This window comes from Aplysia californica, unplaced genomic scaffold (genome assembly GCF_000002075.1).
Source record: "Aplysia californica isolate F4 #8 unplaced genomic scaffold, AplCal3.0 scaffold00844, whole genome shotgun sequence".
Classification (NCBI taxonomy): Eukaryota; Metazoa; Mollusca; class Gastropoda; order Aplysiida; family Aplysiidae; genus Aplysia; species Aplysia californica.
In genome coordinates this window covers 254,568-273,663 of record NW_004798114.1, presented here as the reverse complement: position 1 = coordinate 273,663, position 19,096 = coordinate 254,568, and the positions used below count along the sequence as shown (strand labels likewise).

At 41.0% G+C, this 19,096-nt stretch overlaps 1 protein-coding gene across 2 annotated transcripts; it reads left to right on the top strand.

Annotated features, from left to right (window-relative positions):
• The first annotated feature begins 756 nt into the window (after positions 1-756).
• On the top strand, positions 757-14,966 carry LOC101854209 (transcription initiation factor TFIID subunit 9). Of its 2 annotated transcripts, none has more exons than XM_005110042.3 (6): positions 757-897; positions 6,424-6,560; positions 7,881-8,012; positions 8,501-8,558; positions 11,973-12,095; positions 14,369-14,966. In XM_005110042.3, the coding sequence occupies exons 1-6, from the start codon at positions 777-779 to the stop codon at positions 14,563-14,565; spliced, it is 768 nt and encodes a 255-aa protein (XP_005110099.1). In that variant the 5' UTR covers positions 757-776; the 3' UTR covers positions 14,566-14,966. The 2 variants fall into 2 exon arrangements, with proteins under 2 accessions (XP_005110099.1, XP_012944419.1); XM_013088965.2 differs by having other exon boundaries at positions 14,348-14,966.
• The last annotated feature ends 4,130 nt before the right edge of the window (positions 14,967-19,096 follow it).

Genomic DNA, 19,096 nt, shown 5'->3' with positions numbered 1-19,096 from the left:
TATTGCGGTATCCTTTGAATTTGAACAGACTCTCACTTCAGGTCTCCTACTTGACGAGTCAGCTGTCTCGCTAACATATCTCAGGATAGGCTTCGATTAAGTAATTTAAGCGCCCAATGTTCCAACTTTCAGTCCTCGATGTTTGGCGTCACTCAGAAAATGACCGCGACGACCATTCGTTTTGAATTCAGAGTTAGTGTCATGTGCTTTGGTAAATTAATTATGATACTTTACTTACTTTTACTTTTAGCGAACTTTTTCATCATCTGTTGCCGTTAAGTGTCGAGGGGAGATGCAGTTTTTTTTATGGTAAGCCAACTCCGCAGCTCTTTCAGTTGTGATATTATGTTTTCTCAGCGTTTCCTTGACACCCTCGATCCACCTTTTGCATGGCCTTCCTCTTCCTTTATAGCATGAGTGCTTGGTGTTGCAGGCTCTCGAGGCTGACTGGCCAGCTGATATACGTAACAGGAGAAGAAGAAGAAGAAGAAGAAGAAGAAGAAGAAGAAGAAGAAGAAGAAGAAGAAAAAGAAGAAAAAGAACGCTGCTTGATCGATCAAAGTCTTTGGAATGACATTGTTTGAGTCAATTTGACCTATATTTATCAAAATTTGACGAACACAAGAAAAAAAAATCCTTCTAGGCTATAGCCAGAGAGTATTTTAGTGTCTCTGCTATAGCCAAGACGGGAAGCAACTCCTTGTATTTTCCTCGTAGTCGTGTAGAGTTACGATGCATGCCACCACAGGAAGTGTTATTGTAAAGAGAGAAACAAAATGTCGGGGCCGGCGAAAAGCTCCCCGAAAGATGCCCAAGTTATGTCGGCTATCTTGAAAGATATGGGTGTTCTGGAATCAGAACCACGTCTGATCAACCAGATGCTTGAATTTACATACAGTGAGTTTCTTTTTGATCCATCGGTACTAGACTCTAGATCTAGATCTATACTTTCCTCTCCTCTCCTGCCCTGCACTCACTCAGTAGGGGTACGCCGTTTGTTGATACTTTGTTTGGAAGTTTGATTGAAGGCCGAATAATGATGAAGTTGAGACTCGGGGGAAGGGGAGGGGGGGGGGGGGGGCTTCTTCTCACCACAGTACATTTGATTTTTTATTCACATTGTCGTTTTATCTATTGCTCTAGATCTAAATCTAGATCTAGATTCTAGATAGGCCTATCTAGAACAAGGAGCCAGCAAGTCTTCTTTCTGAGCAAGAGTAATGAGATAGGCCGTGCCGTAATAATAATATAATATTGGAAGGGGCTAGCCGTACTTAAGTATGGCTAGCCACTTCGTATAATATTTTATTGATTTTATTTTTTTCATATATTCAGACTCGATAAAATTTCATATCCGAATATGAAAAAATGTAATTCGGACTCGGGTCTGGAAAAAAGGAAGTGTCTTCGTTCTAGATTTCTAGATCTAGGCTATAGATCTAACGTTCAGTGCTTCCAATTTTTCGCCATTTTTTAGTTTCCCCCACGGCCACCTCTATTCTCACCCGGGTTGAGAATAGTGCAGGCGAGTCTTTTGGCTATTCTCACCCGGTGCGCGTTCACCGTTATAGCCTAGATCTAGGCCAACAAATTTTGCGTTCACCCTAAACCACAGAATTCTACACTGTGATAACAGAAAAATTGTAGAATTCTGTGCCGTGAACAAACGTTCCATTACAACTGTAGCCTACTAAAAGCGTACAATTTTGTCTGTGGGCAGTGGAGAGAGAGAGAGAGAAAGAGAGAGAGAGGAGTAGCGCGAGAACTTCCGGTCAAAACAAAATGGCGACCCGCGTAGTTCGGCTCGATTCGAAAAGTTAAATAGCCGTAGCATCTTTGTAGACAACCAAATTAATTTACTTTTGTATTTTAACATCATTTTTTAACTTTGTTTTGGTCAATTTGATCGTCCACACCGATAGACAGTATTCAGAAAGAGACAGAGAGAGAGAGAGAGGGGAGGAGTAGATCTTGCGAGAACTTACGGGCAAAACAAAATGGCGACCCGCGTAGTTCGGCTCGATTCGAACAGTGAAATAGCCATAGCATCTTTGAAGACGATCAAATTAGCTTACTTTTGTGCTATAACGTAATTTTTTCTTGGCTTTTATCAATTTGATCGTCCACACCGACAGACAGTATTCCAAAATGAGGAAAAGCAGGTCTTGTTTCGCACCGGGTGAGAATAGCCTACGCTGGCAAGTCTCACCCGGGGTGAGAGGTAGATCGTTTTTCTATTCTCACCCCGGATGAGAATAGCCACTTCCTTCCCCCACACCTTATCTGCCGATCCGATGCCCGCCGCCTCATTAATACGCCCCTCACCCCCCCATGTTTCCCACTTTCTTTGTTGTAGAAAAAGGTAAAATTGAAGATTAGCAGACCACCTGGCACCTGCATATTATGAGCTGTGTAAAAAAACGGAACCGATTCGTTCAAATACACAAGCCTGTGTCATCTCGATTGTTTACCAAGAAAAAGTTGTGTTGCTGTGTAGAGCCGAGCATACGGCAGCTTTTGATTCCATACACCAGCGCACAATTCACTACGTAGATCTACGTCAAGACTAGCTTGTTATTGTAACAATGATCAGTTGCCAGGGGGAAAAAGACGTTCAACGCCCGGACCGATAGTCCCCCCCCTCCCTCCCCGACCTGCACACACAGCCACACGTGTGCAGGCCGCCCATCCGACCCCGACACACGCTAACGAGCCATCTTTAATTGGTTCTGATGACCTCTTGACAAATAAACATTTATTAGAAGCGCTATAACTTTTCAGGCCGGCTTCAAATTCATCAAAGATAAAAACTCGGCTCCTGCACAAAACGCCATTTTGCCCGAAGTGATCCCAGTCTCTACCCAGCCTGAGGCGAGTCACAAGTGAGGCAGGACAGGAAGCCGGAGTCACGAGTCACAGGAAGTCGGAAGTTGGTAGTGATGTCATACTGGACAAGAATCAGAGTCCGATTAACATTTTTTCATATTCGGACTCGAGTCCGAATAGTGATAGTCACTTCGAATGAAATATTAACCCTCGTCCTGCGGGAGCCGGGTTTATGTCGCCCGATAAGCCTATTTCGGCACCTCGCCTACGTTCTGGTCCCGAATCAGTGTAGCCCCTGGCTCAGCGCACGCGCACCGCGCATCATCTTACGTGTCATTCGAGTCTCGGGTCGGATCCACATTCACGCAGGTCAAGTGTGTGTGAGTCAGTCTGCTTGAGTTTGTGTGCGTTTGTGGCCTTCTTCTAGAACCGCCTGCGTTGGTTCGTAATCGAGGCATACGTCTCATTCAAAACATGCCAAGTTGGTAGCTCTAGATGTTCGTCCAATGAAATTATGGAAGAAATTGACCCACTTAGACATGAGGAGCTCGAAAGGATAGTGAGGAAACAAGACTTACATTTTTCTATACAAGATATTTCAAATGAGCTTGATTTTGTATGAAATGGTACTACCTGATAAAAAATAAGCTTGTTTAATAGTTTTGAATACCGTTGTGCAGGTACAAAGAACAATTTGAGTGTAAAACATTCAGAAATTGACGTATATTTTCCCCTTTCGAACCTCATGTCATTCAAAACAACAAGAGCGTCCAGAAAGGTTATTCAAATGTGCGTAACTACTCGTAATGTCTTATCAGCTTGTGAGAGGGGGTTATTCATGTGTTTGTAACACTTTATAAAAATAGAAAGCTATGAAAGATAGAGCGTTATTTTCATCATCTGTTAACACACTCCCGTGGTATTCATGGCGAAAACACACGTTTCCCGGCGTGCGCGCTGTACATCAACAGTACACACTGAGTGACCCCGGCGGCCTGCCCGGCTCGTCCGACGTAATCGGTTGCTGATAAGATTTGCATCTGGGCACAGACGCAGGATAAGAGTTAATAGCTGTTCAGTGGCTAAGTTCACGGTGCCCTGAATGCAGTTTAGTTTGCAGGCGCTGTTGAGACTACGTTCATGGCACTAAGCAGACCATAATATTAAAAATAGGTCTACCTCACTGTCGTCACTGACTAAAACCGGCTTAACTGGCAGTGGACTCTCTGTCTACTAATTTATAGATTAGATCTAGCAAGGCTGTAGTTATGAGAATAAAATGAATATTATTCTCACCCGGTCTGAGAATGCAATGGACTTTTATTCTTAGGCCTGACTGGGTGTTGGGAACTGGTAGGCCTACATGTAGGCTAATGGGATGATAAATGATATGTGAATTGTAAGAGTGACCTGCCCCAGAGCTCTGGCCGGTTTTTCTAGGCTCCCGCGGAGATTGTTATTGTTTCATTTTTAAAAATCTTGAGAGTGCACGCATTCTTCTCCAAAACTCCAAAACCCTAGACAAGTGTATTGTATTCTAAATTCAGAAAGGAATTCACTTGCCAGAAATAATAGCCTTAACTGAAAGCTGTTGAATGAAATAATGTCTAGTATAATAGTTTGTCATTGTAATGTTAGAATTGGCATTTGTTAACAACACAAAAAACATGTTTAATTGTTATCCCTAACAGAACCTACGATTATTTTTAAGGCACGCAGTTCCTTGACCCTAGGCTTATTTTTTTCTTAATTTTGATTGGTTAAACCATTCAAGAGTAAATAAAGTTTTCCATTAGAGAACCTATAAATTAAATAGCAACAAAAGGTGATGCTATTTGCTCAAAAGATAAGGTGTTCCCCCAACTCCGCAATAGTCGTCTTCCGCGCTCAAGAGCTGGCCCGCTCGTGGGCAATTTTAGTCGCCTCGCACACTCAGCGTAGTGAGAGAGGGAGGCGAGTTTTGTCGCCTGGAGCGCTCAGTGACAGGGGTCCTAGATGCCCGAAACGAAAAAATCGAGTGAGAATAGTAGGCTGTCGTTATTCTCACCTGGGGTAAGGATAGTATCAATTTTATTCTCACTTCGGGTGAGAATATTATCCAGTTCATCCTCACCCCGGATGAGAATAATCAATCCACTATCTATAGTAATCCACTGTGATTATTCTCACCCGGGGTAAGGATAAAATGGATACTATTCTCACCCCGGGTGAGAATAGCGACAGCCTAGTATTCTCACCCGCTTTTTTCGTTTCCGCCCTTTTTATTTTGTTTCGGGCATTCTCTTGTCTTTTTATTAGGCCTAGTGTACCCTAATTAATAAATTCTCACTTAGGGCCTACAGTCATAGGCCTAGGACCCGGCCCCTCCTGTCACTGAGCGCTCCAGGTGACAAAACTCGCTCCCCTCTCTCACTCGACTTCCCCTCTCACTCCGCTGAGTGTGCGAGGGGACTAAAATTGCCAACGGGCCAAGGCGCTGCATGCCCTCATGGGTTCTGTTAGGGGTAAAATGTTTATTGTATTGTAAACAAATCCTATTCAGACATACTAGATTCTAGATCTATTACAAACGTTATTTCATTAAACAGCTTTCAGTTTAGGCTATTTTGTTTTTAAAAACATACGACTCTGGCTAGTGAACTCCTTTCTGAATTGAGAAATGTATACACTCATCTAGGGTTTTAGTGAAGGTACGCGGGCATACTGTCTAGATTTTAAAAAATGAAACAATAACATTCCCTGCGGGAGCCAAAAAAAATCGGCTAGCACTCGGGGGCAGGTCACGGACGGTCTCTCCAATTTCACAAATTAATTTCTATCATCCTATTAGCCTACATGTATTGCTAGGCCTCTATCTAGATCTACCCGTTCTCAACACCCAGGTAAGACAGAATAATTTCTCGGAGCGGGTGAGAATAATATCCATTTCATTCTCACCCATGGTGAGAATAACTATATTTTATCGTGAAAAACTTCTTCTAAATAGGACCTCCTAAATTTTTAATCCTTAACTTTGAAGATAGGTGCTCAATCCTGCTTTCCCTAGAATCAGGAAATTTAGAAATATGAGAAAAAAGACTGGTCGGACCTTGGGGTTGATAAGCATACACCGTGGCTGTTGATCAACTGAGCCCCCTGAGTAAAGACATTTTTGGGGATATGTTTGTTCTCTTTCTGATTTTCTGGTTTGTCTTGGACTTTTTATTTAGCTGACTGAAACTCTACAAACCTTGACTTTGATTTATATAATATATATTCGTTGAAGATTTGGCCTACTTTCTCAAATTAAATCTGTAGAATAACATCGAAACATGTCGATCAGAAAAGAGAACGGAAAAATGGTCTTGTCAAAGCAAATAATCGATTTGATAATGTAATAAACTTGCGTAGTAATGTGTACAACGAAGAAAAATTTCAAAGAGTTTGAAAGTAGATTTTCTTTTTTGAATGAGAAAGAGCTGTGAAAACAATGAAATTCACTGTTGGAATAAATCAAAATTTGACTATGAATAGTACATGCTTTTTGTTTCAGATCATAAATGAACAGGATCGTGATCGTTAATTTTAATTTTGAGTAATACACTTCCTCCTCCACAGGATATGTCACCGACGTCTTAGAAGATGCGAAGGTTTACTCTAGTCACGCAAACCGCAAGAACATTGATGCAGACGACATCAAGTTAGCTGTTCAGATGAAAATGGATCACTCCTTCACCACTCCTCCTCCAAAAGATGTGAGATCATTCTTTCATTTTGAGTTGCTTGTCTTTTTAACTTTATTTTCTTTTTTCTTTTATGAGAGTAAATTGACATGCAATGTTCAAGTTTTTATTTATATATATTTTTTCAATATTTGTTTCTAAGATGTTAAAGAAATTGAACCCACAGTAGACATTTATGCTGATAAAAGCTATACAATTAAATTGTAGTTGGACTTTGAGACATCTTTCAGAATGATAATTGAAAATGAGCCAAGTGTTTTTTTTGGGTGTGTTTTAAGATTTTAGAAGGATGTAATTTTGGCAGTTTTCAAGATGCATCAAAACTTAAAATAGTACAGTATAAGCACAATTATGCTGTTAATAAGCAAGTCAGATTTTAAGCTACGTGATTAATAAATTATAAAAAGTTAGGGTGAGAATAGTAATCAAACATACTGATTTTCGTGAATATTAGAAATGAAATTTATAGGGTAAAAAAAAAAATCTTTCTTTTATGTTTTAAGAATGATTATCACAGCAAATTTCAAATCAGTCAATAGCGGAAGCATCCTGCAGCTGTTTTTTTTTAAATTCCCCTGTGTGCTTCTGTTTAAAGAATACTAATTGTAAAAAAAATCTACAAAAGACATAATAATTTTAAAATGTAAATGATACACTACAATGATTTCTCCGTCTTCAAAAAAACCTCAGGCACAAAAATTGTTTCAAGCAATGGCAGTGACCTGGCTTTTAGGTTGGTGGTTGCTAGGCTTAGGTACTGAAGCAACACTCAGTGTTCTCAGCTCAAAAGCAAGGTGTTGTACTGGGTGACTTGAAATGGCATGTTTTGTTGTGTAATCACTATTGATGTAACCTTTGATTTATTGTGTTTGCACTTCATGCAGTGGTAACTGAACAGTCCTTATTAGGAAAACATTTGAAAAAGATGGGTTATTTTTTTCTCTTTTCTTCTATTTTTTAAACGTTCTCTACCTCGCCAACTTCATGCTTGTCTTTGGATGGATTTTGTTTGTAGTTGTTTTTTAAAATGTGGTATATGTTTTTGAAAAAATATGTTTATGTTGTATATATCCCTTCCGGGTTCGAGCCTCGGTTCATACACAGATTTTTTCGCCCCCTCCTGCCCACCCAGCAGTAATGGGTACCCGACTTCGAGTTGGGGAAGTAAAGGCGGCGTGAAAAGGAACTGGCCACCCTACCTCAATATGCTGAAGGCCCCGGAAGTTGTCTCACTAACAAGGCAATCCCCAATGTCCGGATCGGATGCGGGAACAACTTTACTTTACTTTGTATATCCTTTCAAATGTCTCTTTTCCGTCTTTGTCCTCCCAGCTGCTCATGGAGATAGCCCGTCAGAAGAACAGTCAGCCTCTACCGCTGGTGAAGCCCTACTGTGGTCCCCGCCTGCCGCCAGACAGATACTGTTTGTCTGCACCTAACTACAGACTCAAGACCATGAAAAAGGTATTATAATTGCCTGTGATATATTTTTTCAATGTTTTTTAAAATTTTATTTTTGGAGAAGGGTTTTTGGTAGAAAATGTTTACGTTCTGTTTTTTTCTGAAATGTTGCATACTGTTGCTCTGTATATAAAATATATGTCAATGGGTTTTTATGTTGTTGTGTTTTAAGTTTCATTGGTCTTTTACGTCTTTGTGCTGTTGAGGCTAGAGAGGTGAGCAGAGTAAGCCTGATTCCCCTTTTGGACTTCTCTGTTGACATCCACCCCTTGGCGCTCATATGACCTCATGCAGTTGCGAGCCCCGTAAAATTCTTGGTGAAATGTAGCCGTTTGCCTTTATCCTCATTTTAACTAATTGTAAATTTTTAATCAGTCAATAGCAGTGGCATCCTACATGTGTGTTTTGTTCCCCTATGTGCTTCTGATTTTGGACGAGAGAACAAGCTAGTCTGTATGTCTTATTTATTATTTTTTTTGTTGCCATTTCAGCCAAGAAGTGTTCAGTACGGCTTGCCAATGAGCCAAAGGATTGGCATCAGCCCACAGGGTGAGTTTGAACTTTCTGACTTTCGTTCCCCAGCTGCCAAACAAAGACAAAGGTTTCTAGGGAGTAGCCCTAAAAGATCCTCAGCGCAAACAGGTACATCTCTCTTTTTGAACCAGGCTGAATAGAGATACCTACAATAGCCCACCAGTTTCTGGATCAGCAACAACAAGGTACAAGATTTCCAGGGTCTTCAGGACAGATGGTAGCTTGTAAATTAATAATCTGTATAGTCCACAGTGTTTTTGCCTTTGAATTATTGATTTTGTCTATGTCAAACTGACCTTCTTTAATAAAGGAAATTGTTTGTAACGTGGAGATAGGCAGTAGACATGTTGTTTTCAAATCCCTTTAGCTGCAAGCATTTCGCCCTTGGCAGCGCAATGCCTCCCTCAAGTAATCACATGTCCTTGTCATCTGGTCAATGCCAGAGTAGAGCAGGCTTTGTAAGTCTGTAGGTGTGTGTAGGAGCCTGCATCGAAGAACTGCTAGGTTTGGGCAGTGAAGGAGAAGATGTTCAACGGTCTCCTCATGGTAGTCACAGTGTCTGCAATGGGGTTCCCACATGAGGTTATTTCTGTTTATGTTCTTGTTGGTGTGTAAGTGTCCTCTGCGGGCTCTGAAGATCAATGTCTGATTGGCTCCACATAAGAGATTCGAAGGGTCTTTGGGATAGGGTTTGTTCTTGTACCGGAAGAGAGAGATATTCCTGTTTCTGCGTTGGCCCATTTGTTTAGCCTCTCGTCTCTGCTTTTGGCTTGGATGATCGCTCTGCAGGTCTGTAGAGAGGCGGCTGTGTCTGTCTGGGGCAGGCTCGCTCCAGTCTTTGATAGCTGGTCTGCAGTCTCATTCCCTGGTACTCCAGAATGGCCAGGCACCCACTGCAGTGTGACCCGGATGCCATAGGAAGTGCACATCTGTTTTACAAGGCTGAGAATGTTCCTGTCACCTCTGTAGTCCCCTCCTCCCTCGACGGCTTGGAAGTCTGACATTGAGCCAGAGAAGACAACAGCATCTCCTGGTGTTACTGCACCTTCTAGAAAGTCCTTGATGATCTGCTCCAGGGTCTTTACTATGCCAACTCTCTCTGCGTCATAGTGGAGCTGTATGTTCCACATGGGCCGAATAGTTGGGTCTGGTTCTTTTCTCCAAGGTTGTTTCGATATTTGATGATGGGTCCGTATCCAGCATTCCGTGTAGCGTTTGTTGCTGACCCATCTGTGTAAGCATGAACCAGTACAGTCTTTCGTTGACCATTCTCTCGACGACCTTACCCAGGCATGATGTTAAAGAGATTGGTCTATAGCTTGAGGGCTGGCTGGCTGGCTGGTTTGTCCTTCTTCAGTATCGGTGTGATGTTTGCCTTCTTCCATTCTGTTGGGAGCTGTCCCTCATCCCAGATCCTGTTGAAGAAGTCCAGGAGTATGGAGAGGGAAAAGTCTGTCAGGTTGAGGATCATCTTGTTGATGATGTGGTCTGGTCTTGGGGCCTTTTTACACTTTTTGAGGGCTGCCTTCAATTCAGTAAGAGTAGTCTCCTTCTCAAACACCTCCAGGTTTACGTTGGGAGTCTGTTCTGCCCTTTTAGTCAGCTGCTTTATTGTGTGGCTCAGTTTGTTCTGGTTTCCTTTCTTGTTGATGCTAGCAAAGTATTTATTCATCACCTCAGCTCTGCATGTTTCTCCTTTCTCAGTTGGTTTCATTGGGGCGGGGTTTTTCCTTCTTTTTGTACCTGAAAGATTGGTGAGCAGGTTCCAGGCTTTCCTCCCATCCTTACGCAGGTCTAGTTATCCACAATGTTCTCTCCATGTTTTTCTTTTCGCACTGTTGCTCTTCAGCTTTTCCTTGGCGGTCAGGTAGTTGTAGTGCTTTCTGTTTTCGGCTGTTTGGTTCTTCTCAGCATGCCGTGTGGCTTTCTTTCTGGCCTTGGTCAGTTGTTCCAGGTCTTTGTTCCCATAAGGGCGGAACTTTGGGTTCCCTCTTGGAATCGCTTCCTTAGCAGATGTCTTTAGTGCTGTGGTGATGTCCTTGTAGCACTCATCAAGGCTGTAGACATAAAATGTCCCAGTTGTTGGCCTGTGTTTTGTACTGTTTGAGTTTCACCGGAACTTGTTCTTGTATTATTAACTGCTGTACAAAGAGGTAGCAAACTATTGTCACACTGATTTTTTGTACTGTCGGAGCCTCGTACTCACAGGAATGTGTTCTTGTATTGTGTACAAAGAGGTAGCAAACTATTGTCACACTGATTTTTTGTACTGTCGGAGCCTCATGCTCACAGGAATGTGTTCTTGTATTGTGTACAAAGGGGTTGAGGTTGCAAACTAGGATCAGTCTGTGGCTGAGGCTGATAGTGAATGAACTTTGTCTCAGCAATAGTTTGTCTTATCTGTGTTTCAAGTTTTCTTGCTGAACATTTTTATGCTTGTTATTTACTCTAAAGTTGTTTATGCACACGGTCGTCACTAATGCATAGCTTTGTATCTTTGCGTCTATATCTCTGCCAGTTTTCGTGTGGTTATGTGATTTTTTTTTTTTTTTCTGTATCTTAACCCAGCAGTGACAAATGTTTTGACTGTTGGCAGACCTGCTTTTGAAAAGATTAATCCTCTCTTTAGTGGGCAACTAAGCATTGAAACCTTCAGTTATTACCTGTGTGGCATGTTTAATTATTTTTGGCGGGTGGTTGGAGAGCGCTACTGGTGGGTCATACTTCTTTACATTTTCCTTCTTTTGCTTCTTTTAGTCTGACCTCTATTTTCCAGCATTGAATGACTTATTATTGTGTCAATGTACTTGTCTTTTCTTAGACAAAAAATTACTTATGTATATCATATATGTATGTATTGTTATGTATGTCTACAATGTAGGCATATTTTTTTCTACTAATTTGACTTAAAAAAAAAAAGATTTCATATGGTAGCAGTCAACATGTTAAAGTGTGTCCATCAATCAATATCTGACGATAACGGACGCATCCGCAGAGAAGAATATCTCTCTCGCAAAATAGAAGAAATAGAAGAATTGAAGGTTACTCATATTTGTATTGTAAATAATGGCCCATGTTTGTGGTGTGTGGGTGGTTGGCGGGTGCTTTGGTGTGGTTTTGCTTCTTGCTTCTTCTTTCCTTTCAATCGTCTGTCGTCCTTATCTCCCCATCTTCTTTTTTATGTTTGTCACTCTCTTGTAACACCTCTAATGTTCTGGCGCTCATATGACCGCGAGCGCCGTAAAACCTCTCATCATCGGGTGCCTTGCCGACTGGCGTGGGCGATCATGGTCCTCCACTTCACTCTGTCTTGCATTGCAGCAATGGTGTCTGTTGTTCTTGCTGCTCCTAGCCATGTTGTCGTTTTGTCCAGTATCTTTTCCCTCTCCTAAAACTAAAAACGTTTGTGGTGTTGTGTTGTTCCCTCAGTGAAGAGCCTGGGCACGCCCACTCTGGCGGTGGTGACCAAGACGCTTACCCAGCCCACCGTGGCCATCCTCAACAAGCAGCCCGGCACACCCAAACCCACGGTGCGAGTCAACCCTGGCCTCGGTAAGTTCACTCCTCGACAATAGATAAGATTGGGTTTGTGGGTGGTTGGCGGATGCTCTGGTGTGGTTTGCTCCTTCTTTCCTATAGAAAACTATCGTCCTTATCTCCCCTTCTTCTTTTTTATGTTTGTTACTCTCTTGTAACCCCTCTAATCTTCTGGTGCTCATGTGACCTTATGCAGTTGCGAGTGCCGTAAAACACTTACTTAAACTATAAGCAAACTAAGATGGGGTTTTTCTCTTTGCTTGTGGTCAAAGTGAGTCTTGTCAGGAAGTCAGGCAGCTGCATTACAAAGAAAGTGTTGGACTGGAATCCACAGGGTGAAGGATCCAGGGGAAGACCACGTGGAACCTGCAGAAGAGTCAAAGACAAGAAATTGATGAACAGAAAAGTGGGAAGACATGGAATAAGATGAATAGGCTAGCCCAGGATGAGGAAAGGTGGAAAGTGTTTTGTTCATGGCCTGTACCCTGACCCAGGGTGGAGAAAGGACATGATGATGATGGTGATGATGATGATGAGGCTTAACATCATGACTGTGGAATAAATCTCTGTTACATCCAGCAGTCGTATAAAGGTCTTAACTCCCGAGTAATTTATTTTGAAGGGATTACAAGTAGTTGGGTCTGAATTTGATCTTTTGTTCAATTTTTTCTTCTTCTGAAAATGGAAACTCCAACAACTTTTTTCAAACAACTTCAAAGGAGAGTAAGGTTATGCTAATTGGTATATATAACTTTTGATCTGTATTTACTGCTCGAATGCATGGTATAGATTCCTGGCAGGGCAAGGTGCGAGGCTATGCTCTACCGGATATGGTGTTGTTGATTCGTCAAGGTGCTTTTCTTCTGCTGCTGTAAAGGTATTTCTCAGCAAGCAGACGGAATTCATGTTGTCGATATTAGTGTGCACCCGACAGGCTGCAATGCTAGGTGTGTTTTATGGGGGATTAATTTTATGCAAACTCACTTGCCTGGAGAGTTGGGGAGAGGTAATGTGTATTTTGAATGGGAAGGAATACAAGACTTTTTAATGAGTCATTTTATATGAGGGCAAGTTTAAGTATTTTACCTAAAAGAAATTCAAATCATGCCTTCTTTTAGACTACAATATGTATAAGGCAGGGATATGGCATGCTGATGTACTTTCTAGTGTAACTCGGTTTAACTTTGTCATCTTTACTTTACTTTACTTTTATCCGCCGCTTATACCCTTTTGGGTGTCGCGGGAAGAAAGAGACCTCTCTCTGCCACCAGTCGGAGAGCTTGGGTGAGGGGGATGCCGTGAGTTGTTAATGTTTCCCTGACTCCATCTGTCCAGGTCTTTCTCGGTCGCCCTCTAGCCTTGTTATCATTAAAATAATAAATTAAAAGGTAGATGTGCTGAGGATTGAAAGGTATATCTTCAACATCGGAACCACCACATTTCTCACAGTGTTTTTTATTGCTCTTCACAAGTATTTATGGTACTCAGGCTTGTGATGGGTAAATTCGTCGTTATAGTACCTAAGGCTGTCCCTGGGGTTTAATGCACCCCGCATAATTTACCAAAATTTGATAATTTTTTGCATAATTTCTTATTATTTTCCTTTATTTCATTCTTTGTTAAAATTAACAGAATCGCATAATTTCACATTTTTGGGCTCAGTTTGTATAATTTCAAATTTTTTGTTGCTTAAAACTGCGGGGACAGCTTAGGCGGGATTGAGATAGAAAACTGGAATGTATAATCCAGCCACGAGAGTTGTTGTTCTTGTTCGTCTTCTACGGCTACGCTTGACTTCTCTGGACCTGGAGGGCAGCAGCCTCCCGCAGGCTGTCAGATATGTGACGACCTCTTTGGGTTCGGTCCATAGTATTTCTGGTCTGAGCCGGGGATTTTCTTGCTGTAGCGGTTCGCGGTATACTGCCGTGCCAAGGCAGACTGATGTATCTGCCAAAATTATTAATTTTTGTATCTTCGTTTGAATGGACGCCCCGAGTCAAAGGTAGGAAGACGTATCTGCACTTCAAATAGGATATTTCACTACGGCAAACAGACGTAACTGAAGGGCCATGCCCAGATTTCCGATGGAGTCTCCATGCGGGCACTCAAATATATTAATAAGTGTCTTAACCATCAGTACTAACTCATCAGGAAAGGTTTTTTTTTGTGATGTCATGTGGATCTTCCTTCGGAAGAGAAACGTGACAGTCAGCTGCGTTATTTTGCCAACTTGAGTTTACACTTCTCCCGAAACACTAAATGGAAAGTTACCTTCCGTCTCTCCCCAGGTGGAATCGGAGCCTCGGGCCTGACCCGCATTATCAGCGCCAACAGCAGCAGCGGTGCCAGCAGCAGCAGCGGCATCAGCAGTCAGCCATTGACGCTTTCTTCCTCGGCCACTCTGAGTTCTGCCACTCCGTCACTTGTCGTCACTCCCAACCCTCTGAAGAGGAAGATGGAGGATGATGATTATGACAATGTGTGAAAGTGATGGTTGAATGAGAGGGGGGAATGAAGAATCAGTATGACAATGTGTGATAGTAGTGATGGTTGAGTGAGTGGGGGGGCATTTGTATATTGATTTTTCAAGTAATCTTTTTTAATGAATTTAAAAATGTATTTTTAATGATTATATTTTCTTTTGTTGTCTTTTTTTATGATTCTTTTTTGTTGTTGTTAATGCGTAATGTGGTTTCCAATGAGAGTTGTGTATAACATGAAGAGGATGGTAATATCAGGATGTGGTGGGATGTGTTGTGAATTTGTTGATGAAGGGTATTTATGATATTAATTTGCGCATGCTAGAGAGATTACATTTTTTCCGTGAAAAAGACGACAGGGTGTGTCAGTCTGAAAATTTCCGTGTGGAAGTTTTCTTGGTCTCGGTCTCAGGTTTATGTAATGGCCTCTGTGGCCATGATTGTTCGGCACTCTGCTGTGCGCAAACAATTTGTTATTTGTGTCGCGACGAGGTGGAATCAAGCGCTCGTCAATTTTTGGACATCTGAAGTGATTGGTATCATTTTAAAGCTTGTTCGTTTGTCTTGCTTTCGGGGGAAAAAAAATACTCATCTATCATGAATAGAGGTCGAGATATTTGCAATTGAAAGAGGTGGGGGTAGCCTGGTTTCAGAGGTAAAATTAGCCCAAAAAATGGCCGCCAAAGTTTTGCGACTTTCAAAGCTTGAAAGTCTTAAGAAACTGAAAATTTTCCATTTTTGTTCCTTAAATCAACATTTTTCAGTAAAATCCACACAGAAATGTGTTTTTAAATGGACCTTAAAGGTGTTGTACCAAAAAACAAAAATTCGATAAAAATTGCCTAACGGACAGAAAAATGCCAGTCTTTTTTATTTCATTATTTTGACGAACGCCTGATTTCACTACGATGCCACACATGATTTGTTTGTGGGGATGGCATTTAATAAAGTTTCTACATTTGTCTCTTGTGGTGTTAGCTGGCTGTCGTCTAAATTGTTTCGATAGGGGCATAAATGACACCTACACTAAAGAGGAAGGAAGTACGACATGTAATAGTTATGATGATAATAATTAGCTGGGTTGATGCGACCTGTCTCCTTCATGATGTAAACTGCAGTGTTAAATACCTGCAGTTAAGGAAGGGACTTTTAGGCTCCTTTCAGTATTTTAGTCGATTGTGTTACTAGTATTTTTAGCGTGTTGGGTAGTTGTCAGGTCAGAATTACAAGGACAGATTTGTGTCAGTTTTTTAAATCTGTAGCATTTGAACCTGGCCTACTACATGTTCATAGTTTGTGATTTTCCCAGGATTTTTTTTGCTCCATATTTCTTATAAGCACTACAGAGTTGGGATGGTAGACAAGAAACCACAAAGGAAGAAGCGGGGGTGTATCTTTCTTGTGTATTCTGTAGTGAGTTCAAATTGGTTCCGTTATTGTGTCAGTGATATGAGTAAAATATTTTTGCCTGCCTTTTATATGGATGTATAGTAAATTGTGTGTGGTCCTCGTCTGTGTTTGTGTAAGCGACTTGAGGAGAATTCTAGAAAAGAGAAGTATTTGTTTTTGCACTACTTTTTTCATGGTACTTTTGTTCAAGAGCTTTGTTCTCTCTCCACATGACAGCCGCTACATTTCACTCTGTCCTCAGCTGCTGCATCGGATTATGTTTTTGTTAATGCTTGATAAACGCAATTGTATATATAGATTTGACAAAGAGGTTTCTAGTGTGTCTGCAGGGGTGTATATGTGTACGTATGTCTGATTCAAAGTGCTTGAACGTCTGGTGGGAATTTTGAATTATGACGGCTGTAAGTGTTATAGTTATTGACCTCATGCAAACTTAATTTATTTTTGTAGATATATTTTGCAGTGCCTGTGTGTAGGACTTTGATACGCAACTTGTATTGTTACTTGTTTATTGTAATATGGAAAAAATATGTCTGGTTTTGTTCTTGTTCTTGTTGTTCAAGTTTCTACTGGAATGTCTACATGTGGTGTGCTCCTGAGTTTTATAGAAAAGAAGGACAGTTCCCTCCCAGCTTTGCTGGAAAGTTCGGAATAAGAACATTTCTCTGCACGACTTCGTTGTATGAAGTTTCAAAAGGGAAAAAACTTGAGATAAAACACTTCTAATGAAAAGAATAAAATGCTTAACATCATTTACTTTTCTATATTTTCGAAGCACCAAATGTGACTTTTTTATCGACATGTATTAAGGGAGCAAACTTTGAGTTGTATCGTTTTGATTTGGCGGATGTTGTGAGCTGATATTCAAGTTGTATAGAATTGTACAGAAAGAGCTATGACTAGCCCCGGACTCGACAAAACCAAGTGTTTTTGAAGATTGGCGCAAATTTTAAGCATCACCCTTATCTCAAAGGTGGTGAAAATTTTCCATGGTCACACTTGAGACATATCTCAACTCTACACAGTTATGTGTGCAGTTAACAAGTTATTGGGGGGTGTTTTTAGTATTGAATGAAAGTTTACATTGTGTAAAAAGAGTGAAGTAAAGAATTCTGTCATGATGTGAATTATCTTGGAAAGTATGATGTTTTGAGACCAAATTAAATTACATTTTGAATACCACTATTACCTTTTCTCTTCTTTTTTTTCTTTCTTTTTCTACATCATATTTACCTGTTGAGTGTTTATGTTGTCTATTACACTTATTTTGCTCATATAAAGGAAGTTCTCATACGTTCCAAGTGGGTGGTTGAATGGCCCCCTTTTGTAGATCCCCTCAAGTGGGTGGTTGAATGGCCCCCTTTTGTAGATCCCCTCTTTTCTTTCCTTCCCTCTGTGTCCATCCATCCGTTTTTCTTTTCTGTGCTCTACATTACAGTCAAACTCGGATATAACAGGACAGGAAGGACGGGCAGTTTTTTTCCTGTTCTATTATCAGCGAGTCCTGTTATAACCGTTATCAAGGGAAACTACCAGTACCATTGCACCTTCAGCTTGCTATATATATATATTCGATTACCACAGATCCTTTTCCAGTGGGCTGTTTTGCTGACACTGAGACGGAATTGATCAGTGACCCCTAACACTATGAGGGGTATGTGTTTGAAAGTTTAGTTTAGGCCAGCGATCATACAAACTGGCGAAATGTCTTGGTTGAGACAAATTTTAATAATTCGATGGATCGAAAGCATTTTCATGTGCTGCAAGATCACTGTTATTCCGAGGCTGCCCACATTGAGCCCTGTTGTAGCCAGGTTCATATTACTTACACTCAGAGTAATAACAGAGGCTGGTTATAAATGGACACCACTGTACTGTGTTTGTGTCAATATGATTGAATGTGATTCTCTTTACTCCAACAAAACAAACAAATAATCCGTTCATAGTTTTGACTGGATTGAACAATGAGATGGGAGGGTAAATGTTTATGGTTTCTTATAATATTTTTTATTCACAAACTTAAACACCATGAACATGAAGGCCACTGTGCTATGAAACTGCTTTAAGTCCAATGACTTTAATTAAGCAGTTTGGTTAAACGTATGTCCTTTTCAACACTACTACGTTAGGTTGAGAGACAGGACCTCCGATTTATCGACCATCTCTAGGAGGAAAGGCTGCCATGTGTGGGATAAAAACACCCCATCAGGTGGTTGGAGTGCGCCTCTGGCAAGTCTTACTTCTGTTTAGTTTTAGTAGAGGTTTTACGGCGCTTGCTACTGCATTAGGTAATATGAGTGCCAAGGGGTGGATGTCAACAGAGAAGTCCTTACAGGGAATCTTATAGGGCTGACTTCTTTTCTTTCTCTCTGTTGTTTATGTCTGTAGAGACCTGTCTTGTCTTGCTTCTTGCCCCCACTACATGACCTTTATCTTGTCAACGTCCTTCTCTTTCCTCAAATTGAAAAAAATGCCCCACAAAACCAGTCTAAAATTTACATTCCGAGAGTGGAGCTGCCAGGATGTCTGGGTGTGGATGTATGAGTTGTAAGTGCACAGAACTATCCCATATTCTAGTAGGGACTATAGATTCACAAGGTTTGAGTTGACATAAATGTATAGAGAAGCATATCCAAATCTGTACCCCGTCGTTTTATGCCAGAAAAATTCTGAAATTATGCAAACAGAGCCCAAAAATGTGAAATTGTGCAATTCTGTTAATTTAACGAAGAATGATAGAGAAAAATAAATTAGAAATTATGCAAAAAAATGATCAAATTTTGCTAAGTTATGCGGGGTACATAAAACCACGGGACAGCCAAATAAAAACTGCCATATAGGGCCAGAGAAAAGCAATACAGGCGGAAACTAAAATGGGATTATAGAAAAGTAAGATCAAACAATGGCACTCTCCAGAGTCTAACCATCCTCTTTAAACGACTTTGGGTGTAAATGCTCATCAGAGTTGAGATATTGACCTCTAGATCATGGCCTGAGAAATTAGTTCTGGTCTGCCGCCATGTGGAAGATGTGTTTTAGCTTTGTTAAAAGTTATGGCACTGCAGAAGATAAGCATTACTTACTTACTTTACTTTATCCGTCCTCTTGTACCTCTAGGGCTTCGAG